This window comes from Lepidochelys olivacea (genome assembly GCF_965140295.1).
Source record: "Lepidochelys olivacea isolate rLepOli2 genome assembly, chromosome: 8".
NCBI classification, from domain to species: Eukaryota; Metazoa; Chordata; order Testudines; family Cheloniidae; genus Lepidochelys; species Lepidochelys olivacea.
In genome coordinates this window covers 90,315,717-90,343,708 of record NC_140418.1, presented here as the reverse complement: position 1 = coordinate 90,343,708, position 27,992 = coordinate 90,315,717, and the positions used below count along the sequence as shown (strand labels likewise).

At 40.0% G+C, this 27,992-nt stretch overlaps 1 protein-coding gene across 1 annotated transcript in view; it reads left to right on the top strand.

Moving 5' to 3' along the window:
* The window catches only part of CACHD1 (cache domain containing 1), a 182,128-nt gene that overhangs the window by 104,076 nt on the left and 50,060 nt on the right, over positions 1 to 27,992 (top strand). The window contains exons 4-7 of the mRNA XM_084636325.1: positions 6,601 to 6,707; positions 21,562 to 21,688; positions 25,629 to 25,773; positions 27,162 to 27,378. Of these exons, the coding sequence (XP_084492451.1) occupies positions 6,601 to 6,707; positions 21,562 to 21,688; positions 25,629 to 25,773; positions 27,162 to 27,378 (596 nt within the window). The remainder of the gene's footprint in view (positions 1 to 6,600; positions 6,708 to 21,561; positions 21,689 to 25,628; positions 25,774 to 27,161; positions 27,379 to 27,992) is intronic.

The following is a 27,992-nucleotide window of genomic DNA, read 5'->3' as shown; positions in this document are numbered from 1 at the left end:
GTATTTATTACTTCTCTACCAGGTAATTTAAAGCTGGCAATTTCAGTAGTACAGTGAGTCTAGGAAAGTGTGTGTGCACATGTGTGAGAGAGGTAATCACAATGGAGGAAGGAAAACCGGGGCTTGAGAAGGTTCCAGATGCTCTTAAATAAATAAATAAATAAATATCATGAGGTATGTTACATTAGTTATTAAATAATTATCCTGCTGTCAGCACCAATAGGCCAGCTTGGCTATTTCCTATCATCTTAAAATGCCAGGATCCTTCCCATAAGAGTTCACATTTCCTTAGTCCTTCTCAGTAATATTTATTTGATATTAGAATATGTTTTGAATGTTTACAATATATGTATAGAATGTTCAATATTTTAATTAATTACTTGAATATTGGAGCGGAGAATATGCTTATAAAATTTGCAGATGACACCATGCATAGTCTGGTTAGCACTAGGCACTGTCAGAGGCTCAAGTGTGCTCAATGGAATGTTAGGAGATTACAGCTGCTAAAATCTTAAATAGTCTCTACTGAGCATGTGTGAAGTACAGTTTTTCAAAGGCTTGTGACTTCACCAATTTGGGGCAGATTTTCATGGGGACAGCAAAAGGGACATTCTTGACACACAGACCCCCCTCCCTGCTGAATTTCAGTCCCAGCTCCAAAGCATGGAGCACTAGAGCTCTTCAAAGAAAAGGTTGCCAGGGATCTTTTAACTTCCCCTAGCCTTGTTCTTGGAAACCTCTGAACTGTTTTAGTAGAATTTTTTTTCAATAAAATTAAGCCTGAAGCAAGCACCCAGCCTGGAAAGTATCAGCCCAAATGGTTCAAGTTGGGCAAAATTATTTGCAACCTCTTATAATGGGAGGTGTCAGACAACCTTATTAATATGTTATGCTACCAGCCCTGCCTATATGCTTTTTTTGGGGGCGGGGGGAGGGGGTGTTCTGGCTCAGTGTGCCAGAACGTATTCTTTCCATTTTAGAATTATAGATCTGCTCCATCTATCCATGTTTTAAAAAAAAATATTTAAAAATCCTGTCTTCAGTCTCTGTAACTTAATGGTAATTTAAGATCAGTTTTAATTTCTGTGCAGACTTTTGGGGGTTTTTAGGACTATGAATACTTGTGCTAATTAGTTGAAGCTCTGCCCACTTTTCTTTATTTTCCCCATTACGTGATGGTGGTACTTCTTGGTTTAGTTCAGTTATCGTATCATCACCCTTTTTGCTGCAGCAGATCTGCTTTTGGCTGTGATCTCACAAGCTCAGCAAGGTTGGGTCTCAGAGGTACTCGGAGGCAGATCTCTAAAGAAATCCCAGGCACTGCAGGAGGGTGGTATTGGTGATGCAATAGGTAATGCCAATGCCAACTAAGCCAGTACTGAATCAAAGCACCAACACTGACCCAGTGCCACTGATGATGCTTTTTTGGATGAGATGCAACAAGCAGCATTGAGCATATGTGCTAAGTGAAGAACGCACCGTATTTTTCGTAAGAGCAAGGACCCTGGTGACATTTCAGTGTGGATAATTACATTCTCTCTGTCCATACCTCCTCCTTCCCCCATATTTTCTGCTTCTTGTTTAAACTGTTGTGCAGTGTTGCTGTATGAAATTAAACAGCTTCCATCTCCCACCACATGGTTGTACTTCCGTGATGGGTGAGGGTATGTGGGGTGGGAAAGAGTAAGTAATGTTGATTGGCATATATGTAATAACCGTGTATAGATGCATGTGAGAACGTGTAGTATGCATTATAAAATTTATATATAAGTATATAAAGTGCTTTGGGATCTTTAGGGTGCAAAAAATTAGGCCCTATATATCTTCCCAGACAAAAATACTGCATTAAGATGGAACTAGGTTAATATTTCATATAAATTATTTTAGGAGAAAAACCAGGGGGTGTTAATTGTCCAAAAACAAGCATTATAATAAAAATTAATGTTAAATTTATAAGAAGTCCAAACATGTTATGGTATGAAATTACATAGTTAAGGCACCCAAAGAGCCATACCTCTGCCCTTTAGTGATACCTTCAATAACCATATATTATGATTAAGGCATTGTAGCGTTTGTGGTGAAGGTTTAGATTAAACTGATTTTTAGAGACTCGTTTGATATTTTTTAAAACCATTTTACATCATGGTGTCACCACAGGGCATGGTAGAAATAACAATCATGAATACTTAAGTTTAAATGCCATCTTATTTCTTCCACTGCACCCATTGCCTGAGATTCCAATGAATTCTAAGTACATGTAAAATTAGACTTTGTGCTATTCCTTTATTAAGATCCATATTATTAATCATTAAGATCAATAAATGTTTAATGCAAGTGCTACATTTTCTTACAAGATTTTTAAAAAATGAGTTGTAACTCAGAAACACGCTACATTAAAAAGTGGTTGAATCCCTATTTTAAGTGCAAACCTCAACTCATCCTCAAATATGGAGGATGGAGCCATGAATAGCACTCCCAAAATGTGAGATAATGCTGTGGTGTTGGAGCCACACGAGGCCCTGCTCTCAACTTGTCTGTCTGTAACACAGTAATTTTTGAAAACCACATCCAATCAATTTCAAAATTCCAGGGAACGGTCTAGGTATCAGTGGGCAGATCCTACTGTTTTTTGGTGAAAACTGGAAAATTCTGATTTCTACTAGAATTAGGCCTACCGCCTGTCCATTTGGCACGTCAGGCAGAGAAAGCTCTCTGGCACCCTCTGTTGCTGCCTACACATATCACGGGCAGAAGTTTACCAGTAGGTAACACACTTTGTAAATTATATATCAGTCATGCCCCTTCCCACAGCTGGCCCTTTTCTGCCCCCACTACATCCAGCACTGTCCCGTTCTGACCAGCTCCCACACCCAGGCTTGCATTATGTACTTCAAATGTTGGATAACACACAGCTCCGCCTACATGAGCAACAAAGTGTGCAACCTCTAATTATGCTTCCTCTATATCTCATTCTTATTTTCTCTTTACTTGTTTCTCTAACTGAGCTCACTGGGAAGTTTGTTTATTATTTGCATTGTGATAGTGCCTAGGAGCCACAGCCGTGGTAAGAGTTGTACAAGCACAGTGCAGACAGTCTTTATCCCTAAGAGCTTATTTACTGTTTTAGTTTCTAACGTGGCTAAAGCGGAACTGCTCATCTTATCAAGCCCCAGGTTCGTGTGTGTGCTTCTTTGTAGAGCTGATCAGAATTTTTTCTGAATTTTGAATTTTTGACCACTTGCTTGTCAGTTAAAAAATATTATTTTTAAAAGAAAATCTGTGTTGATGATTTTTTTTTTTTTTTTTTGGTGGTGGTGGTGGAAGGATGACCAGCAGCTTTACCTCTAACTATTTTAGTCCCTGATAGAGCAAAGCACTTGTGTGTGTGCTTGACTTTAAGCATCTGAGTAATCCCGTCACTACTGAAGACAATGAGGTTTAAATCCTTTACTGAATGTGGGTCCAAATAAATGAATGAGAGTGTGGTGAGGTGGATATTGTATAAATACATGCCTGGCCAGTATTTTTACTGATTTAATGTTACCAAAGTATTTTCTACAATTAGCATTTTTAACTAAAACTATAAGACTGGAAATTTGATAGTCTTGAAGAACTTTCCTTCACCAATTTCTTTCCTAAACTTGCTTTCCACCAACTTCTTTTTAAAAAAAAAAAAAAAAAAAAAAGTCAAGGTTCTTTCAGAACCTCACCTCATGCAGACTCGGTGTGGAGGGGAATGCATTATGATTTCCTAGGGATAGATTAGTGGCAGAGTATTTTTGACAGGAACTGGGTAATTGATGAGGTTCCTTAGTAATACGACTGGGTGTCAAATCCTACCAAAGTGTTCAGCGTTGTTTTTAAGGTATTTAGCATCACAACACCTAACTGAGGGGACTAAATCTCCTTGTCAAAAGGGATTTAGGCACTTGGGAGTCTGAGCCCTGATCTGTGCTTACAATTTAGATTGACCTAGCTATATCACTCGGGAGATGTGAAAAATTCACACTCCTGAGTGTCACAGTTATACCGACCTAATCCCTGGTGTAGATGTGGCTACATCTATGGAAGATTTCTTCAGCTGACCTAACTCCTGCCTCTTGGGGCGATGGATAACCTACATTGACATAAGAATCCCTTCTGTTGATGTCAGAAGTGTCTACACTACACCTGTAGTGTAGACGTGCCCTAAATCCCATCGACGTTTGATGGAGTTTAGACTCCTAAGTGTCTAAGGGCCTTTTGAAAATGAGATTTAGGCTCCTAAATTAGTTAGGTGTTATGAGTGCAGCAAAGCCTAAATATCTTTAAAAATCTGGGCCTAAGCTGTAGCAAATAAGGTACACTGATGCATCACATCTGTTATTTTTATCAAAGCTGATGACAAGGTTCCCTTTGATCAGATTTTGATTTGTAATTCTAATAAAATAAAGGCTTATAAATGCTGCTACTATCTAAGTACTTTAAATAGGAAGCACATTTATTGTTATGTGGTGTGATACATGAAGGGGTTGGGGGGGCGGGGGGAGTAGCTCCCTTTGATGGACACCCAGCCAGCCAATTAGCTGTAAAATCCCTCTTGGTCTGTTCTCTGCTTTTTTTTTTTTTTTAATCAGTAAAGGGTTAACAAGCCCACAGGTAAAAGAAAAGGAGTGGGCACCTGGCCAAAAGAGTCAATGGGAAGGTAGAACTTTTTAAAATTGGGAAAGAAACTTTCCCTTTTGTCTGTTGTTCTCTGGGCTGCAGGGACACGGAGCAGTAATGCTGTAACCAGCTTTAAACCAGGTATGATTATAGATTATCAATTCTTACCTCTAACCTGCTTAACCTACTCTGGAGCCTCAGATATGTAAGTAAAATTAGGGAATGTCTAAAAAGACGCGTTTAGGGTTATTTCTTTTATTTCTTATTCGCTTGTGGACTCCTCTGTGCTAACCCCAGATGGTTTTGTTTGCTTGTAACCTTTAAGCTGAACCCCACAAAAAGCTATTTTGGGTGCTTGATTTTTGAATTGCTCTTTTAAAATCAGATTTTAAAAGAGCAATTCAAAAAAATGCATTTGGGTGGTGGCAGCGTTTACCAAGCCAAGGTCAGAGAAAAGCTGTAACCTTGGGAGTGTAATACAAGCCTGGAGTTGCAAGCATTCATTTTTAAAATCCTTGCGGGCCCCCACTTCTGCACTCAGAGTGGCAGAGTGGGGATTCAGCCTTGACATGTGACATTTTAAAAAAGAGACCAAAATGGAGAATGTCTTGACTTCATTAAAGTCATTGCGGAGTTTTATATGGGTTTGATTTATATTTTTGTATCTAAAATGAAGTTCAATGACCATTTCTAAATTATTTCACCTGGTAAATATGGAAAACATAAAATAAAAATGTAATAAAATATACTGCAGGCAGCCTTTCTAATTACACTGGGAGTCCCCATTCTTTACTACAGAAAGTAGGCTTGTAACTGCCTTATATAGAGACTTCCAAAGACCAAAATGTAATGGTGAGAGATGTAGCTATGTACAAGTACAGTGTTTGAAAACCGTGAATGCAAGTCAGGGAAGAGGAAATGTTCAGGCTAGTAAAAGGGTGTATAATTAAGAGCAATGGAATGAAACCAAGAGAAGAAAAACATAGGCTGAATATCTGGAAAACATTCCTAATGATGAGGAGGACTTGTGGCACCTTAGAGACTAACCAATTTATTTGAGCATAAGCTTTCGTGAGCTACAGCTCACTTGCGAATACAGACTAACACGGCTGTTACTCTGATTCCTAATGATGTGATCTCCCAAGCTGGATCTTCACCACTTAGGGCACGGGTGGCCAGCCTGAGCCCGAGAAGGAGCCAGAATTTACCAATGTACATTGCCAAAGAGCCACAGTCATACGTCAGCAGCTCCCACCACCTGCTCCCAGCATCTCCCACCCACCAGCAGCCCCGTCAGTCAGTGCCTCCCCCGCCCTCCCCGCACCTCCCAATCAGCTGTTTCGTGGCGTGCAGGAGGCTCGGGGGGGGGGGGAGAGGAAGAAGCGAGGGCACGGCAGGCTCAGGGGAGGGGGCAGGAAGGGGTGCAGTGGGGGCAGGGCCCATGGCAGAGCCAGGGGTTGAGCAGTGAGCACCCCGCAGCACATTGGAAAGTTGGCCCCTCTAGCTCCAGCCCCGGAGTCGGTGCCTAGACAAGGAGCCGCATAGTCACTTCTGAAGAGCCGCAGGTGGCTCCGGAGCCACACGTTGGCCACCCCGACTTAGGATCTCTTACAACTGGACTGGACAAAACTCAAATATTCTGCCAGGGACCAAACCAGCACTGGCCTGCAGATTAACATAGCCTTTTACAACTCTAATGTCATGTTTGCTTGCGTGTCACAGGGGATAAAATGAAAATATGCAGCACATTGCATTAGTGAGTCGGATATGCCCTGTAAGTGGCGAGTTTTAACTCACCCACTTTGTGCTGAGGAAAATTCCTTTGCCTGTGCCATGAAAAATGCAAGTTGAACTCCAGTTGCTGTTTACAAACTGATAATTTTTCTATAAATCCTTGGCTAGACATTTTTACAAAGTCAGCTTTTGCTTTGCTAATCTTGTTGTTTGTCATTTCAGGTTTGATGGGAATTTTAACACCAATGTTTCTAGAACTATTAGCTGTGATAGATTGTCTACCACAGTTAATAGCAAAGCCTTCAATCCTGGACGTGATTTAAACTCTGGTAAGTAATACAAATATATTTATTTGGCTTTGTTCTTTTTTTTTTTTCCCATTAGAGTTTAACATTCTGTTGGCACAGAGGATTAACATAGTGCGCTATAGCAACATGCTTTTATTTCTCTCTAAAACTGGCATGCAGCTCCTAATTTGAGATTTCCTGATTGAAAGATGATACCTAAAGTAATGCCCTTAGTCTAGGTACTTTTTAAATATAAAAATGTCATGAAGACTTATTCCAGCACACCACGTATAATGCGTTGTGATTTTTGTGCCTATTCGTCTCGCCTGTTCCCAAAGTTGCTTTCCTTCCTAACCCTGTCTGCTATGGCATCAGTAGTGTCAGGTGTTGATGGTGCCTCTCTGATCTTCTTAGCTGAGTTCAGATAATGTGCAGCTGCTTTTGCAATGATATGCAAAAGTACAAGGACATCTTAAAATATTTCCTTTCCTTGACTTGTCATAGAGTTTCTATCTTGAGAGGTGACCCATTTGCTTGATACACTTTAAAACTGGAAATGTGCTTACAATCTAAGGTGTCTGACTTACCCTGAGAGAATTCAGCCTTTGGTCCTATGCCACAGGTTTTCTTTTTAATATCCTGTAGAATTTGAAATAAATGGGTTTTAATTTTTTTTAAAAGTCGCTATTTTTTTCCTCCATTGATGGCTTCGGGTTGTAACTTTTAAAACTACTGTATTTTAACTATAGACTTCCATTTAGCGTGGTTTTTATTTAACTTCTGATGCAAGACCAGCAGGAAATGCACACAACCTTGATTCTTGTGGGTTCTATAAGAAGAAGAAGGTGTTTTCAACCTCTCACCAGTGGGGTTTTCTCCCTATCCCAGTCCTCTGTAGTGACTTAGAATTTGGAGATCTTGTAACAAATTTGATAAGGGAAGTACAAATTTGACTCTAGAACTTCTGGCTGTGTACCTCTTTAAAGCTCCAAGTGGTCTCTAGGTGATTCATTTCTGTGGTCATAAATGCTGTGAAATTTAGGATTGGCGGCAACATTCAGCTTGTTTTTCCTTCCCTCTTCTCTGGGCACTCACCACTTCCCCTTTTGATTGACTGGGGTAGGGAAGCTAAAACTTTCCCACTCAAGATTTTCAACTTGCTAGGAGTCTGAAGGCCATACTTAATTGTTTAAACAGCACTATTTCAAGCATCCTCACCTTCAACACAGATGTTGGCCTGGAGAGGCTAGATGTGCCAGCACAGAATCATAGGACTGGAAGAGACTTTGAGAGGCCATCTAGTCCAGTCCCTTGCACTCATGGCAGGACTAAGTATTATTTAGACCCGTGGTTCTCAAACTTTTGTACTGGTGACCCCTTTCACATAGCAAGATGCTGCGTGTGACCCCCCCTCATAAATTAAAAACACTTGTTTATATATTTAACACCATTATAAATGCTGGAGGCAAGCGGGGTTTGGGGTGGAGGCTGACAGCTCTTGACCCCCCCCCCCCCATGTAATAACCTCATGATCCCCTGAGGGGTCCCGACCCCCAGTTTGAGAATCCCTAATTAGACCATTCCTGACAGGTGTTTGTCTAACCTGCTTTTAAAAATCACCAGTGACGGAGATTCCACAACCTGCCTACGCAATTTATTCCAGTGCTTAACCACCCTGACGGCTAGGCATGTTTTTATTTTTTTTTAAAGTTTTAGTTAGTATTTTAAATTAAAGTTTTAATTTGATGTTCGTTAAAATATCTGGGGCAGTATCAGCTTAAAATCATATTTACAACAAATGTCCTTACTGTAAATTATTAAAACTGAAAGAATTTTAAAAATCTAATGCACTTTTCATTGACATCTGTTCACCTATTCTTCTGGTTGCTTTTACTATGGAGAATTACATTTTTTTAATATATTTTTTCAGTCAGTTTCCAGTCCATTTCACTTTCCCCTACAATAGCAGAGTGCTGTGATATTTGACTTGCAAACTCTGAAATGGAGGGAATGTTTGTTTAAGTCAAATTCCTGTGAAAGCATTTATTTTACTTCTGGAAGAATGCCTATTGGTATTACATTTTGTAGAAGCTCTTATGAAAAAAATAACTTGGAGCCATAATTGCCTTAAAATGTCTTAATTAATTAATTTGGATTTCTGACCAAACAAAAAACTGACACCTATCCAAGGCTTATAGCCCCCCTGACACAGGTTACAAGATCAAACAATTAAATAGCACCTTATCCCTACTTGCCAACAAATGCTGACTCTTTAATGAGTGTACATCCTAAAATCAAGCAGTGCAGGAGTAATGGACAGTTAAAAGCAAGAGGAGAGAGGATCAAGAGTACTGTATCACTGGAGAGGTGCTTCAGCATTTTTACCTGGAGTGTATATGATATTCTGGATTCCCACTTAGGCTGCTCCCAAAGCATTTCCTTTAACGGGAGCTCTTCATTCTGCCCATATGTTCTGATCAGGGAACAGGGTGCCAGTAGGAGAGACTAGAACACCATGGGGAAACTTTGGGCAGGTGCATGGGAAAGGGCTGTGATGGGTTGTGTTTGGAACCAGTATAGAAATAAAGGTTGTTGCTAGGTTCAGGCCTAATGGAACCTGAAAGTTAGATTTTTAAGGATTAGTGGGAAAAAGACTTGACCAGAGAGAACATGTACATGTTGGGCAGAACTGCCAGCCTCTTGTCAGTTTGGTAGAACATGTCTTCCAGAGCTTGTCTCAAGATTTTCAAATTTGCTTGGAGCATTTCAAAGTAGTCAGCTTTTTGTTTCCCATGTTTTGAAATTAGAAGATTTAGCATAGAAATTTTTATTTGCTGCCCCAGCTATTTCTATTTCTGAAAACAGAACAATTGGGATTGCTTCTGGATGGGAACACAGATCTTCCCTGGGTGGTGTTAAAATGTTTGACATATACTGTATAAGGCCTTTTGTACTGTCACTAATGGCAGCAGCCAACTTTCTGCTGCCTCAAAGAAATTTTTAAAAACAAAAGAAACTGCAACAACAACAAAATTCAAGCAATTGAAAATGAGACCTGGAGTCATCAGTAGGTTGCTGGTTCTACTTTATCCTTATCAAATGCTTGTGTGGTGGACTATGTGAAATGAATCAACCTGTGTGTAATTCCCAGGGAACAAAAATCCGCATCATAAAAACCATCACCACCTCTGTAGTTGTCCCTTGCTCACTGGCTACCACATTGGTAGAATCAGTAGAGAGGCCAAGGATTTGAATGGACTTTAATCCCTGGAGTAGATTCCTTCTGGAATGAGGCTTGTTGACTATCTGGTAGGACAGTGTGAGAAAACTTGCCCTGCCACTAGGTTTGCTTCATCTGTTTTATGGATAGAGGACTTCAGCCTGCCATTCTGAGGATGAATAAAGAACTTCACTCCACATGGGAATTTATCCAACACATTTCACCAAGAGTGATGCTGGTGCCCTAGCTGGACAGCTGATACAGCTCTTCCCCCAAATCCCTCTTCCACACAGTACTGCTGAAGGAAAGTAGGAAAGTTTAGGTAGGAGTTTAGGGTATGGATGGAGAGCTCAAACCCTGGATGAAATTTTAGGGTGCTTGTTTAGGAGCTGCTATCTCCTGATAGTTTGTGGAATTGCCTCCTCTTGGATCTTCCCACACCCACTGCTGTGACCTAGTTCTGTGGCATCTGTTACTTAAATGATAAATTTAGGACTAAGGGCTTATCTACAAATAGAATTACTCAGAAATAGCCCATGTATGGGGACACTTATTCTGGAATAAGAATACCTTTCAAAGTGGATTAAACTAAACCAGGAGTGCCCAGCCTACAGCCCGTAGGCCATACATGGCCTATCAGAGCATTTCATAAGGCCTTTGGCCTGTTTCAACACAATATACTAAGGACCAATTCATTAGCATTTTGTCACGTTTACATCATTTTAGTTTACACAAGTGTATAAATAGACAATACTGTACGTAGAAAAAAACCTACCTACCTACATGCTAAACAAGATTAACTTAAAATATAAATCAATACAGGTGACTTTAAATCTTATTAAAATGTGTAGAATCTGTTTGGCCCACACAAGATTGTGCTTAGGTTTGTGTGTCCCTCCTGTGTAGGAAGGTTGGACGCCACTGGGGTAAGCCAAACCAAGACACTCTTATTTGGCAGCAAGAGAATGCACACATAGAGTAAAGAGTAATTCAGGAATAGCTTTTTCTCTTTAAATTCACATCCTGTGTATTAACTTTTAAGTGTAAACAAGTGTTGTTGCTTCTGGATCTCTGATATTTTTTTTCTGCCTTCTTTCCCTGCTCCTTCTGAATTCTGGGGAACTCCCTGCAAGCAGAGTTTGTATCTGGATGCAGCAGCATATTTGTGATTGGGCCCCAAACTTGCCACTTGGTTACACAACGGGTTCATGAGCCTATCACATCTTCAACAGGCAGGAGTTCAAAATGCTTTCTGGTTTGGGTCTACTGTTTTTTAAATCCAAGCCAGACCAATTTATTTGTGAGCCGGGTTATACTGCCCCTTTAGTGTTTTGTTTTTAAACAGCTATCTCACAATTTAAATAATCTGGTTTGTAGAAACCATGTGGAAAATATAAATTTAAACATTACTGTGTTCTCCCTTGACCTCAAATATTAAATGTTAATTTTGGCCCATGCCACACAGCCTCAGTAACTAGGATTAGAGGTGGGTATTTGTAGGGGTTGGAGGGAACTGGAATTCACACCACAGGTTCCTGGCAAACCACAGGACTGTAACACAACTGCTGCTCTAGAAAATCCATAACCTGACAATAGACTCAATTAGTAGGCAGTAGAAGTAGTTGAGAAAAGGTAAGTATATTTCATGAAAATTTTCAAAAGAATTGAATGTATTTATTTCATTTGACGTTTTCCATGACATATTTCATTATTTCTATGAAACATTTTTTTAAAAAAACACCTTCATTTTGGTTAGAAATTAAAATACTTTTGCACATGGAAAATGGAAGGTTGGTAGAAAAAAGTGTGAGAGAGTGAGTGTGATGTGGTGCCCCCCCCCCCAATGAAATTAAAAATATTTAGTTGAAAAATGAAAAATTGTGTTCTAAATGAAATTTTTTCACATTTTTTATATTGGTTATAAAGAAGTTTTCCATTGACGGGGAGGGCGGTTGCTGCAGTTTTTGACCAGCTCTAGTAGATGGATAGGACACATGTAAAGAATCAAATCTGGATCCTGGGGCCTTCATCTGCAAATCATAGATCTCTATCACTTGAACAAAAGTAGAACTCTTTAACTGACAGTAACAGGTCCTTTACCGCTAGAGGTGAATGTCACTCCCAAAGCAGCATGTTACTTGATCCCTTCATACCCTTATACCCCTCAGTAAGCATGATTCCTGTGAACGTTTCCCAGCACAGCTCCCCTACCCCCAAAGATTTTTTTCAGCCTATTTAGAGCTACTGTAACCTCCTTTTGCAGATTGTAGAGAAGGTTCAGGGCCCTGCAAAGCCACTTTGTGCCTCTGCTTAAGTGTGTTGCGGGAGGGGGAGATTTTGTGTGCCCACTGCAACAGGGTGAGTTTCACGCAAAGACCTGACATAGTTTTAGAAGTGACGCTATAAATTGGCATCTTTTTAGTCATCAAGCCTGTTCATTTATGTTTAGGGAATTGTGTCTGCCAACCTTACTGAATAAGGTTTTGTTACTAGTTAGCCTTGGAAAGCCAACAGAGCCACCCAAGAGTGAGCTGGATTTAATTCTGGCTCACAACATAAGTAGAATGTTAGTTAGGTTGCAGTCACAGAATACTTTATCCCTGATGATGATAATGTATGAGTCAGGACACAACTTGACTTTCAAATCCAAGGTTAAATTTGCAGGGCTAGCAGGTGGAAAGAACATTTCTTTAATTGTAAACTTAACAAGTTCACTCTGGAATCATTGAAAAACAATAAACAAGGTTCTCCTTGATGCTGTTATTTAGAGGCACTCTTTAAAGAACTGCTACCTGTGTATGTATGCAGTATACCATCCTTTTTTGAAGGGTGTGCCCCATGTAGCCTATGGCACTCTTTCAAATTTAATACTCAACAAGAGAATTATAAGTAACTGTTCTATAATGAATAATCATGTTAAATCTTTTTTTGGAATTATTTTTTTACTAAATGTTTGTGCTGCACTTTGAAGATTAATTAGTTAATGATTCTATCATGCTTTGAAGATGTAAAATGCAGTCTGTAAGTGCTAAGTATTATCATTATCGCATTATCTTTGAAGTTTTACAAAATTCCATCCCATGGAGGTCTCCTTCTCAAAGTCCTTCATGCCTTGGTAGCAATTTGTAATTGGAGGGGGAGAGAGAGAGAATATCCTTAAGTGCTCTGTTTTTTTAGTACTCTTAAACTTGTTTTCCCTCATATTTACAGCAGAATTAAGGAAATTAAAAGCTTTTGCACTCTTAGTGTTGAAATCTTGAACATTCAGCTTCCACAACCTCTGTCCAACAATGGGCCTTTATTGGGTGGCATGGTTGGTTTCAGTCTCTTTATCCTAGCATGTACATTTTAAATAGGATGTATGTATATCATCCTACATGTTAGAGAGATTATGATAATGTACTTTTCAGAACTGTCCTGGAGACTCTGCAAATGGAAAAGGGAGGAGAAAGTGCATCTTGAGCTGAAAGCAGGGAGATCTATAAAGACCACTGTCTTGGCCAGGTCTTTGGAGACACACGAAATAAAATTAATAGCGAAAAGCCCTGCACTATTTCATGAGTGCACCAGCTAGCTTGTAATTCTGGAACTGAAAGAAGTTTGACAAATGCAGCCTTAAGTTAGAAGTCAGACAGTCTACCTTGTGATACATTTTGTCGGGCTCTTGGGCTTATAGAACCTGTCCCAAGATTGGCTTTGCTGGAAATATGAGATATTAAAGTACAGTCAATCATTTTAGAGATTAAAAGGTTTGGGTGAGGAAGAATAGAACCTAAAAAGAATATCTGCTTGGTTTTGTAGCAGGGAACAAGAAAGTAGGAAGACTCTGCAGGGATTTCTTGCTGCTTTAGTAGATTGAAAATAAGAGTGCACCCGAAGGAAATAAAGCTTATTTTTTCAGCTGTAGTAGTCCTTGCTTATCTGACAGCAGATAGTATGCTGTGGTCATAGAAAAATAAACAGGGGGTTATGATAAAATTGGCAGTCTCTGGCGAAGGCTGCCTTAAACTAACTCACTAGCTGAAGGAAATGAACCAGCAGAACTTTTTTGAAAAGGAAGAGCAAGAAGAGAGGCCATTAAGGATGGTAGTGATTCTGGTAATTAGTTGGAGGTTTGAGAACAATCGGTTAATTAGGAAAGTGAACATTTTTATTTCATCAAGAGAGGAGCTGAATTTAAAGCATGTCTCATTAGCAAAATAATAGAGTCTAGCTTTAATGCAGCAATTAAGATTTTTTTTAAACTTTGCAAACTTTTTATATATTATAGATGGAATAATACTCTTTGAGTTACTTTTAACTGAGTGGTTAAATCCCAGATTCTTCACTGGTAACATTCAAAGATATACTTTTAAAACCCATTTTAAAAAAATTATTTTGGTGAAATTTCAGAAATTCAGCCTTTTTATATGAGTGAGAGATTAGTAATCTAGTTGTCAGGGTTGTTGATGTGACCACTTAGTTAAATAATAAAAGTGTAGGACTGGAAGGGACCTCGATATGTCATGTAGTCCAGTCCCCTACACTGAGGCAGGACTAAGTATCATCTAGACCAGTGGTCACCAACTGGTCGATTGTGATCTCTGGTGGCAGTGCAGTGTGGCTGCCACCAAGGCAGATTCCCTAGCTACCCCGGCCCCACACCGCTCCCGGAAGCGGCCACTGCAGCCCTAGGGGCAGGGGTCTCCTTCTGTGTGCTGTTCCTGCCTGCAAGCACCTCCTCCGCAGCTCCCATTGGCCGGGAGAGCTGCGGGGGCGGTGCTTGCTGAGAGGGGCTGCATGTGGAGCCACGTGCCTCCTGCCCTCCACACCCCAGGGACGCGTTGGCCTCTGTGCCCACCGCCGACTGGGAACCACCTGAGGTAAGTGCTGCCTGGCGGGAGGCCACACCCCAACCCCTATCCTGAGACCCTGGTTGGAGCCAGCACCCCATACCTCCTTCTGTGCCCTGACCCCCCCCCCCCAGAGCCAGCACCCCATACCCCCTCCTGTGCCCCGACCCCTTACCCCAGCCCTAACCCCTCTCCCTGAGCCAGCACCCTGTACCCCCTCCTGCACCCCAGCACCCTATACCCCCTTCTGCACCCCAACACTCTGCCCCAGCCCGGAGCCCCCTCCTGCACCCAAACTCCCTCCTAGAGCTTGCACCCCTGACCCCCTCCTGCACCCCAACCCCCTGCCCCTGGCTCAGCCCAGAGCCCCTTTTCACACTGTGAACCACTTGGCCCCAGCCCAGAGCCCGCACCCGCTCCCGAACCCCAACCCCCTTCCCCAGCCTGGTGAAAGTGGGGGAGAGCGAGCGACAGAGGGGGGAGAATGGAGTGAGAGGAGCGGGGCCTCAGGGAAGGGGCAGGGTAGATCCTGAGTTGCCCTTAGATTCAAAAAGTGATCTTGGGTGTAAAAAGGTTGGAGACCACTGATCTCAACCATCCCTGACAGGTGTTTGTCTAACCTGCTCTTAAAAATCTTCAATGAGGGACATTCCACAGCCTCCCTAGGTTCTCTGTTCCAATTAGGAAGTTTTTCCTAATGTCTAACCTAAATCTCCAATGCTGCAGTTTAAGCCCATTACTTCTTATCCTGTCCTTGGTGATTAAGGAGAACCCTCTTCTTTATAACAACTTTTTACATACTTGAAGACTGTTATCATGTCCCACTTCAGTCTTCTCTTCTCCAGACTAAACAAACCCAGTTTTTTCAACTTTCCTCATAGGTCATAATTTCTATATCTTCAGTCATTTTTGTTGCTGTCCTCTGGACTTTCTCCAATTTGTCCATATCTTTATCAAAGTGTGGTGCCCAGAACTGGACACAATACTGCAGTTGGGGGTTGCTCAATACCGAAAAGTGCTTAAATCCCAAAATCTACACTGCTGCTATTTGAATTTAAATATCCAGTGTTCACAACTTCTTGAGAGCTCAAATGTATGGCACAGCACATACATGAACCAATAGTATCTTCAAATAAACTGTGATCTTTTTGCTTAAGTGCAGAGCCCAAAAAGTACTGAACACACTCTGACATCTTCCGTCAGTTATTCCACACCTGGACCAAGAGCAAACAGCTAAAATGTTTGCTGGCAGTCTTTTAGTATTCTCATCTACCACCCACTAAACAACACAGCTGAGCAATTCTCTCCAACAGCCTGTACTTGTGACTTGCAAAACCTGCTGCCAGGCAGGGAAACTAATAACAAAATGCAAGTATAAAATAGCAAACGGGAGTTCAGTACTCTGCTACAAAATATTCCTGCACATACTTTGATGGCCTGATTTTCAGAGACGTTGAGTCTCTTGTTTCAAAATGTAAAAAAAAAAAGTAAATTTTTCTACATTCTAATATTGGGGAGGGGAAAGAGGGTACAAAACTGGTTTGTGTGAATGCTGTATCCGAAATCTTGTTATGACGAGGCGTTTAAGAGACAGACTCAGCATTACCAACTCTAAGTGTTCAAAAATTGTGAGTCAGTCTCCACAAATCACAATTTGTTTAAAAATCATGAAAATTTTAAAATATTAAATGTTGGGGTTTTTTTCCATTTGCCTTGTGTTTTTTGAGCCTTTATGGTTCATTTTTTTCAAGCTTTTCTCCACAACTATGAGGACTACAAATTCTGGATTTTTTTTTAAATGACACCTAATAACATGACTCCAGGAGTTGGGGCATAAAGAAAAACATGAAATATCATGATATGCTCAATAGTATTGCAAAAGTTGGCAACACGAAAACTTTTCAGATCACTCAGGATTTCTACTCCACATAAACCGCTCTCATCCCAAAGAAAGTATCTTAACAATGGCTAAACAAAGTTTCTGCCTACAGTTTGCATCCTGTGAGCTAACTACTAGTGTTTGGGGTTTTTTTTTTTTTTAATATGTATAGTGCAGCTTTCATGGTGTTGTTGCGCTGACATGTCAAGAGTAACACTAAAAAATTATTCCCAGCCCCACAGCCTCAGAAAACATTTAGGAAATTTAACAATATTCGCACATTTTTTTTTACCTTTTAGGGCAAATGAATTCTAGAATGGTGAGCCCTCCACTTGAGAATGCTAAGTCCATAGCTGCTGATTACTTGTACATCTGGGGCAGACACTTTGATCATCGCAACTGACCTCAGTTGCTGGCTAGGCACAGAGAGTGAGAGAGAGGCCAAAATTCTCAGCTTCATTCTCTTGTGTGAAAGTTAAATCATTATTTGAAGAGGAAAGAGGAAGTCAGAGGCAGTGAAGAGGACGCTGGACTAGAAGTCAGGAGATCTGTGTTGTCTTTCCAGTTCTGCCACTGATCCTACTGTGATACTCTGAGCAAGTCACTTCTGCTCTGCTTCCCCTTTAGTCCTTTTTCTGTCTTTTCTATTTAGGTTGTAAGATCTTCCGATCAAGGATTGTCTCTTTACTGTGTGTTTGTACAGTGTCAAGCACAATGGAGTCCTGAGATTGTTCGGGATTTCTAGGCACTACTGAAATACACATAATGATAAAGGACAAAAATAGCAATAATTGTACAAGATAAATGCACTGAGCTGGACAGAGAGAAGTCATATAGTCACAAACCAGTCTGGGAAACCCAAGAAGGTGCTAAGCTGTTGAGGATGTACTTCAAATAACAATCTTCCTCTGAGGTATTGGAAGTACATCATCTGGTTGTGGCTTGAAATATTCCCCTCATTGATTCCATTCCGAATACTGCAGTATCCTGATAATGTATGAGAACCAGAACATGAAACTGACTTGCCTATTTTCAGCATCCATCCTGAGGGAAATGCAAGAAGTAAATTCTTTATTAAAGGTGAAATGTTAATCAGATCTTTTCCCAAAGTTCTTTCAAGTTTCTAATCAAAGGAGGTGTTTGTAGCACAAGTAAGGAAATCTACTTTTTTTTTTTTTTTTTACAAAATGCATCCATCTAAAGCTAATGCAGTCCCGTTAACCCTGTTCAGCAAAATGCCAAAGTAATTCAGCTATTAAAAGTTTGGTTTTAGTTTGTCACAAGTGGAAAAGACAGTTTGGCTTGTATGCAATTGAATCCTGTCATTGTCCTGATGGAATGCAGATTGGAGTCTTATGCTAATGGATTGGTGTTCTCCCCCTTCTGTGAGTTGTTAGTGTTTTTTTCCTCTTGCTTTAACAGGATCAGTGGGAATGCAGCTGTCTAATGTCATCTGTAGGAGAAACCTAGCAGTTGTGTTGTATGTCTGTTGCTTCCTTCATCTTGTGTCAGTCTTTTTTTGGTAACAGGAGAGGTACGCACCTTAACTGACAGCTAGGAAATCTCCATATGACTGTAAGAGGGAAAAAAATCCAAGTGCTGTTTCTGTGTCTCAGGGGGGTGGGGTTCTTTGGGAGACCAGGACTCGTGGTTTTAATGTGTTCTGTCAGAGGTGATACAAATATGAGTGTCTAAATCTGGTGACTTGAATTTAGTGTACTTAATACGGATTTCTGTAATGTCTGTAAAATAATGTTAGTTTAGCATCAAATATTAACCATTCCTGATTATATCTATATCTATATATATCAACCTTATCATGGACAGACTAGATTATCTGTGTTTCTCACTGAGCCATGTCTGTTTTGTTAATGTCATTGGGTATAAATTACTGGCATACAGCTGTTGTGCTGACTTTTTTGTAGTGTCCGGCAGCTGTTTCTTCTCTAGAATTAAATGTCTACATAAAGTTTTTGAGTCTCTCTTCATTAATTAAAACTTTGTTGAAGCACTTCCTATTTTAATAATGAAGCAAGTGCAGTCTAAGGGAATGAATGAACATGCTCTAGGTACTGGAGTAGGGCTTCGGGATCCTGTCCCCAAGAGCTATATTTCATGCTCTATTGCTGACTCACTGTATGACCCTGGACAAGTTACTTTGCTTATTTGGTCCTCATTTTCCATCTGTAAAATGAGTGTAATAATGTTAACCTACCATAAGAGGGGTTTGCAAGAGCTTTGGATGAAAAGTGCTATAAAAGTGCCTGGTACAATGACCAAATCAAGCAGTATCATTTTGTGCAAAAAGGACACATACTTTCTAAAATAAAATTGTGTGCCCATTAAGGCCAAAGGGCACAATTACAACGTAAAGCCATAGCCCAAGGTAGGAGGTTCTGATGCCACTGCGGCTCAGCAGTGTGGTCATTGCATCCCCATTTGACAGAGAGCTTGTGTTCCACTGGCAGGCAGCCAGCTTTGCTAACTGATACAGGGTGACAGGGCCATGGTTCTGTTCTCTAGAATTAGAGCCCTACCAAATTCACAGTCCATTTTGGTCAAATTCACAGTCATAGGATTTTAAAAACTGTCAGTTTTCATGATTTCAGCTATTTAAATCTGAAATTTCACAGTATTGTAATTGTAGGGGTCCTGACCCCAAAAGAATTGTGTGGTGGGGGTGGGTGGGGGATGGCGGTACTGCTACCCTTACTTCTGCATTGCTGCTGGGAGTGGCATTGCCTTCAGAGCTGGGCAGCTAGAGAGCGGCGGCTGCTGGCCAGGAGCCCAGCTCAGAAGGCAGAGCCGCCGCCAGCAGCAGCGCAAAAGTAAGGCTGGCCTGGTATGATGATTGCCACCCTTACTTCTGTGCTGCTGTCTGTGGAGCTGGGCCCTTAATCAGCAGCCGCAAATCTCCGGCCGCCCAGGTCTGAAGGCAGCAGCACAGAAGTAAGGGTGGCAATGTTGTGACACCCTCTAAAATAACCCCTGGTAACCCCCCTGCAACTCCCTTTTGGGTCAGGACCCCCAATTTGAGAAACGCTAGTCTCCCCTGTGAAATCTGTATAGTATAGGGTAAAAGCACACACAAGACCAGATTTCACGGGGGAAGACCAGATTTCATGGTTCATGATATGTTTTTCATGGCCGTGGATTTGGTAGGGCCCTATCTATAGTGAAGCATTTTCTGGAAGCTTGGAGCAGTCCTTGGGTTCAGGGATCACCACTGGTGTCCATCCCTTGCACAAATGAGGGTGTGGTATAATTGGGAGAAAGCTTCTTGTATCCTTTTAATCCCTTTGGCGCATTATCAGGTCCAGATATTATTGAACCCTGACTGATGGGAACCATATTTACTGAAAGTTCCACAATATATTTGTACCAGATCATGAAAATATATAAGCCAGATGATTTTAGCAAATCAGGCCATAGCCTCATTACTGGCCATCTATTAGTTACTTTTTGAGGCTATTTTGATACAAAGAATGTGCAGCACACTCATGATCTGTCACTGAGAAAAGTAAAGGAACTTTTTCTAATGGACCAGAATGCATGGGGGGATTTATGTATAAACTACAAAAATAATCTTCCCTTTAATTTTTAACTTCCGTTTTTTGTAGACACATAGTATCCATTACAAGTAGGATTCAGTATCATCCTGAGTTAAGGTTCTCTGAACATTTTCCGCCCAAATATTATTTGTAATAATAACATTTGCATGTAACTTGCTTATCGTTGTTTCCATCACAAACTTGAATTTCAAGAAGTATGTAACCTCAGTCATAAATATTTTGCAGTCAGTACTGCTAGGCAAGGGGATGGATTTTACTTTTGTGGTGCTGATTTATTTGTAAAGTGTGTGTGTGTGTGTGTGTGTGTATTCAGCCATTTTCAAGTGAAAGGACTACAAAAGAGCTAATGGTTTCAGGTGTATTTTTGGGCAATCACTTTAAAAAACAGCCTCCTAATTCAGAGCCCCACCACTCCATAACTACAGATCAGTGCAGTGGTTCCCACTTTATTTTTGTGGAAACTCCCCCATTGCTGGGTGCCTCTTCCCACTAATGTTGCTTTGTTTGTGTTTTTGTTCTCTCTCCCTTCCTCCCCTGCTGGCTTCCTGGTGTTAGGCTGCCTGTGCTCCTGGGAGTGGGCCAAGCTGTGTATCGAAGCAACAAAGTGAAGCTTTTTTTGCAGGCTGCTTTCTTGTAGCCATGTACAGATGAGCTGCTCTCACATTCTTCTGAGCTGGAGAGGAAAGCAGGAGGTTTTTCAAGTAGTTGCTTGAAAGTAGTATGTTTGCAGTGGGGAGGATTGGTGGTTGTGCAGCTTTCTTTACCCTCCTTCCTCCTCTACTGCCTTATGGGCCCCTCTTCCCATCATCCCTCAGGTAGGAAAATAATGCACTAGTGCTCTGAGTATTTGGAGGGGACAATGTTCAACCAGGATTTGAGTGGTTGGGGATTCATCTTTGGGAAAAGTGGATATTTTGTATGCACGTGACGTCTTCCAGGAGAAGCTGCATGGACACAATGGCTCAAAGAGCAGCTTTATGAATTGTATGGAGAATGCAGGTACTAAGGAAATGTCCAGGTGTGCTAAAGAAGCTGTTACAATCTATTACATCAATTCATTGTATACTAAGAAGTGGAGTTTCTGTCAGTGAAACAATGGCTAGGGAAAATGTGGTGTTCTCCACAAAAAATATTAAAGTATCACTAAGGACATGACCAAACTGAACAATCTGGATGTTAGAAATTAAATCAGGAACACACATGATTGAGACATGAAGTTTTATCTCCCTTCCAGTACTACTACCTGTTGTTGTTGGCATTAGGTATTATAACTCTGGATATTCTAACTATTCATGTAAACATGAGATATTTTGAAGATGCCATGTATAAATGCACACGTCTCCTTTGACTTTCCTTTGCAGTCCCATTCATTTTTTTCCTTTTCACTCCATAGTTCTTGCTGACAATCTGAAGTCTAACCCAGGAATTAAATGGCAATACTTCAGCTCAGAAGAAGGCATTTTTACTGTGTTTCCAGCGCACAAGTTCCGGTGTAAGGGAAGTTACGAGCATCGTAGCAGGTATGATTTTATTCTTTTGTGCTCAGATGGAAACAAGTGCTAAATTATATTCTCAAAATATTGTTTTCAATCCAGCATCCTGCTTTTCTAGAGGATTCTCATGAACATTGAATCCACTTCAAAAGTTATTTTTTTCCTCCCTTGGTATCCTGCTGTTAATTGATTTATCTCATTAGACTGACCTCACAGTTTGTAAAGCAAGCCCCATCCTTTCATGTATTTATACTTGCTCCTGCATTTTCACTCCATGTATCTGATGAAGTGGGTTCTAACCCACGAAAGCTTATGCCCAAATAAATTTGTTAGTCTCTAAGGTGCCACAAAGACTCCTCTCAGAGTAGCAGCCGTGTTAGTCTGTATTCGCAAAAAGAAAAGGAGGACTTGTGGCACCTTAGAGACTAACCAATTTATTAGAGCATAAGCTTTCGTGAGCTACAGCTCACTTCCTCAGATGCATATCGTGGAAACTGCAGCAGGCTTTATATATACACAGAGAATATGAAACAATACCTATTCCCACCCCACTTTCCTGCTGGTAATAGCTTATCTAAAGTGATTTAAATCACTTTAGATAAGCTATTACCAGCAGGAAAGTGGGGTGGGAATAGGTATTGTTTCATATTCTCTGTGTATATATAAAGCCTGCTGCAGTTTCCACGATATGCATCTGAGGAAGTGAGCTGTAGCTCACGAAAGCTTATGCTCTAATAAATTGGTTAGTCTCTAAGGTGCCACAAGTCCTCCTTTTCTTTTTACAAAGACTCCTCGTTATTTTTGCTGATACATACTAACACGGCTATCACTCTGAAAATTGAATCTTTAGGTTGTTCTAAAAATCAGCAAATCAAACTTTCAGTAGCGATTTTGCTTGGAAGGATAAAATAAGATTACCCTCCAACACACTCACCTTTCCCTAGCTTCAGCTTAATAACCTTAACAGCCAGTAAACATTTGTAAGTAATGCCTCAGCCTGCTAACATTTTGTAGATGGTAGAGAAGCGCAGAAGATGGTAGAAAATCAGTTCTTCATTTTCTGCTAGGAAACTTACTTGAAATTGAACAATAAACTAGGGAATAAGTGGTTGGATGATTCAGATAGCCATGCTAATAATCTGTTTATGATGTAATCCTGTTGAAAAGTAGCTTGAGTACAATTTTTTTCCTCCCTGGGCTCTAGTGCCCTTCACTATATGAATTTTAGCACCAATGCATAGATCAACCTGGTGAAAGGTTGTAATGTTAAGTCATTCCTACAGTTGAATTTCACATCAGCCATTTTGAAATGTATACTCCTTTCCAAGTGCTGTAATGCAGTTATTGGTCCTGATCTTGCAGTCCTTTCTCCGAAGGACCTCCCCACTGATTGTAATGAGAAGTTCTGCCTGTCTGGAGACTGCAGGATTGAGGCCTACTTCCCTTTTGTAGAAAGGCCTCTGAATTTTCCTAGTTAAAAAAAAAAAATTTTTTTTAACTAGGTTAACATTGGAGGTAATGGACTACTTACGAAGACCTTACAGCTTTGTAATTTGCTTGCCAGCATAAAAAGGCACCTTGTGGTGGTATTTTGAGAAAATCCAGTCGCCTGACTCTCTCCTTGTATATTAGCTAATCATGCTGGATAATGAATCTTACTGAGGAGATATTAGTTCATACAGGAATATTTCCATATAAGAAAGAGACGATCATAGAGACTGAAAAATGTGTTTTACTTATCTGTCAATATTGAGCAATCTAATCTAATATGTAGGTGTTTACCCCATAGTCATCATCATATGATCTGAGTAGCTGGGCTTGTTTGAACATACTGTGGTTTGAGAAGGGTGTGGTCTAAAGATTTAGAGCCAAGAATACTTGAGTTCTAATCTCAGATCTGACACAGATGTCCTCTGTGACCTTGTGCAAATTATTCAATCTCTGCTTCAATTTCTCCATAAGTAAATTAGGAATATTTTTTACCAGTACTTACCTGAGAGGGTTTGTTGGATGAACTAGTTAACCTTTAAGTGCTTTGAAGATCAAAAGTAGTGTGTAAATGGTAGAGCTGTAGCCTGTTCTATAATTAAGAAATGGTTTGTGCCAGCTAAACTTAGTTTGTGCCTTTTCTAAAATCTTCTGCATTTCCTCTAAAGGACTTCTGTGGGTGATTTTGATGTACTAAAAATTAGATCCCAAACTCAATGTTAAAGTCAAGTAGTTTTAGGTCTATGCTAACAGGGAAAAAGGGTTCTGTTGTTTTTGACTTCCTTATTCAAGATCCTTCTAATTTCTTCCAGCTTTGAGACCCTGAAAAGAGATCTTCGGTAAATCTTTCTCACATACCTCACGGTATCAAACTATATCTGAACGTTTCACCAAGTAGTATATTTTGATGTTGGCAAACATATACATGAAAACGCTGAGTCCTTTTAGCAGACTTTGACAAATTTTGATAATCCACTTTAAAAATGCACAGATAAGAAGGGCTTGTGGAGCATGACCTATGTGCATTACATTCCAATGCATTCATAGAAAAGCCCTTCCTGGCAGGAGCCTTATTCTCATTGTGATAAACCAAACCTACTGTGCTAACTCAATTATACACAGCTTGCACAGATTTTTACTTGTCATGTAACCAGCAAACATCCAGTATTGTATTTATCTCTCCATATGGCCAAGATAGACTGCATCAAGCATTCATCATGAGCAAAAAGAAAAGGAGTACTTGTGGCACCTTAGAGACTAACCAATTTATTTGAGCATAAGCTTTCGTGAGCTACAGCTCACTTCGTCGGATGCATTCAGTGGAAAATACCATTCCACTGAATGCATCCGACGAAGTGAGCTGTAGCTCACGAAAGCTTATGCTCAAATAAATTGGTTAGTCTCTAAGGTGCCACAAGTACTCCTTTTCTTTTTGCGAATACAGACTAACACGGCTGCTACTCTGAAACCTGTCATCATGAGCAGTTACTTCTTGTCACTCTTACCGATTCTGTTTCCAAAATCTTTGTGCTGTGTTTGCTGAGATAGTTACAGACAGTATCCCTGAACACTGTCACTACTGATGCTTTAACAAAACAGGTCATTCGCTGCCTGAAGAGAGTTGCTCGTTGACAACGAAGGCCGAATGTTCCAAAATTAGGACGTAAAATTGGACACCTACATAAGTAGACACCAAAATAAGAGACCTGATTATTAGAGGTGCTGAGCGCCCACAACTCTCATTAGAATCAGTGGGAGTTGAGGGTTCAGCATCTCTAAAGATCAAGCCCTTTTTATTTAAGTGCCTAAATCAGGATTTAGGTGCCTAATCTGCAGGTACTCACAATTGACCATTTGGTCTAAATATTCGAGCCACGGTGTCAGTTGTGTGGATCATTCTGTAGCAGCTGGAATCTTCTTTTAGTTGATTATTGTGCAGGGGACTTGTTCAGACTGTCACTGAGTTAATACACTTTTAAAAAAATTACAGGTTGCAGAACCTCTGGACGTCCATCTGCCAAAACAGTCATTGTGTGGCCTTGTTATTGTCCTTCCTCAGCCCCTTTCTTCCCTGTCATTTGTCAGTTGTCATTGAAATTAGGCTCCAATCGTGCAAACACTTATGTGCAAGCTTAACTTGACTCGCGTGAATCGTCCCTTTGACTTCAATGGAACTACTCAAAAGCAGGAAGTAAAAACTAAGTGGTTGCAGGATTTGGACCTTAGATTGTAAACTCATTGGGGCAAGGACCTTATCTCACTCTCTCTGAACCCTGCTACCTGACTAATGCTTCCTAGCCCTGCAACCCTACTCGTAAACACATCAGGTTAAGTTTTCAAGGTATTCTTCGCTAATGTAAAATTTCATGATGCCAAGCAATTGTTCCTTTTTTTTTTCTTTTTCTTTTCAGTTGTAAACTACTATGGAAACTGTACGCTGAGAGGTCATCATGATGTCAATATGTTTGTGTCATTTCAGACCTGTCTACGTCTCTACGGTTAGACCCCAATCTAAACACATAGTTATCATTGTGGACCATGGGGCTTCAGTCACAGAGACACAACTTCAAATTGCCAAAGATGCAGCTCAGGTCATTCTGAGCTCTATAGATGAACATGATAAGGTGAGTTTGCACTAAGCCACTAGTGTATCTTTCCTTAGTTTTAACCATCGTCGGGGGGCGGGGGGTTGTTTACATTTTCATTTTTTCATTTATCTAAAACAAAATCCTATTTCTGAGTTATTTATCTGTAATGCTTTCAGCTTTTTAGGAAACATTTTGTAACCATTTTTGTAATGGAAAGCATTGTGATACAGTGCATTAGGTACAGGACCAGATGTTAGGAGAGCTGTGTACTAATCCCTACTCTACCATTTGGCACACTAAGTGGCCTAGGGCAAATCATTTAACCTCTGAGACCATTTTCCAGGCTGCGAAATGAAGATAATTTACTTCACTACCTTACGGGGATGGTGTGAAACATAATTAATGTCTGCAAAGCTCCCAGAGAGTTTAGATAAGAGAAGAGGAAGGCTAAAGCACAGGGGCTGGGTTTCATTTTGCAGCTATGTTGCAGACATTCTGCATAGCATTGGGGTCACTTTCCCTTTCTCAGCCCTAATTTTTTTCATCCATAATATAGGAATAAGACTTAGTGCATGGAAAGAGTTTTCAAATCCTATGGTAGAAGGTACTATGGATTCAATGTAATAGAACACTTAAGCGTGTGCTTAAAGTTAAGCATGTGCTTAAGTGTTTTGCTGAATCAGGGACTATATGAAGGGGAAATTTTTATTATAAGTTAAAACAACACTTTAATTATGCAATAACTTGGTAATTTTGAAATCTGTTTTACAGGCACACATTTATGGCTCTTGTGGTATGCAGCAGTGTTTTTATTTGGTCACTAATTTTGCATCAGTCATAGCTCATAATAAAGTATGCCACTTCATAAACTGTATCTTACTGATACATTTAATAGTGCAAGGATTATCATTGCTTTCTTTAACTTATCTACAGGATAAAAAGTGGTTGTGAATTTGGCTCACTTTCAATAAAATATTAAAAGTACAGTAAGTTAGTATAGAGCTCATCATGTTTGCCTGTGGAAATTTCCTAGTTTTTTCTACAAGCACTTCATTTTTCTGTGGCCACTGGAGATTTATTGAAAATGCTCTCTGCAGATTTTGGGTTGAGATATCTATAGCTTGCTTAGATTTTTTTTTTTTTTTTTTTTTTTTTGCCTATGAGAGTATGGTAACTATTATGTGTGAGCAGAATGAAGCAGATTTCATCTGAGAAAAAAAGCCAAAGTCTCTTTTTACCTTAATCAGCATAAGTCTAATCCTTTTCAAATGTGATGGATTTATGCCTCAAGCATTTTATTTTTTAACAATTGGTTTTAAATCCACAGAAACTTTTCTGTTGGCTTATCATTGTGTATGCTATATCAGTACATAAGGAATTATAAATGGTAAAATAATCCAATATATTTTCTTCTCTTTTTTAAGATCTCAGTGCTAACTGTGGCAGACTCAGTAAGAACCTGCTCACTGGATCAGTGCTATAAGACATTTTTGTCTCCTGCCACTAGTGAGACAAAAAGGAAGATGTCCGCCTTCGTTAGCAGCATAAAGTCATCTGACAACCCTACCCAGCATGCAGTGGGATTTCAAAAGGCTTTTCAATTAATACGAAATACAAACAATGGCACAAAACTCCAAGGAAGTAAGTCTGTTTTTATACAAACCTTTCTATTATTTTTTTTAAGTTTGCGTATTTCTTTTTTGTCTGAATTGCTCACATAGGCAGAAGCCTGGGCAGGGCAGTGTCTTATTAAAAGTATTTACCATGTTGATCAAATAGGATATACTGGATTTTAAATCCACGTACTTAGTGGCTGTTAAAATTGTCCATTACATTTCATTTGCTTCTTCCACCCACTGTCCTTTACCTCCCTTATTATCTGTAATATGTAATTATAGGGATGAGTTGCTAGATCTTTGAATTATTTCCCAGATGTGGATCCTTTTTAATGGTAATCATTAGCACAGCAAACTTCTTTGACTGTCAGGTAAAATTCCCATTTGCACAGATGTGCTCTGGCTATGTAAAATCCTTGGGAACATATCAATATTTCTTATAAAAAAACCATTCACAGAGAACAACTACTGTGTCTGAAATATGATATGATATTTATATGTATGTCTCGGAGTGGCTTAACTGTATTCTCACTCATCAAAGAAAATCTGCTTGAATTTTTGTGTGTAAAGACATGTAGAGTTACTCATATCTAGTCCTATGCTTTCTATTTGACTTCAAAAATAAATACACAATAGCCA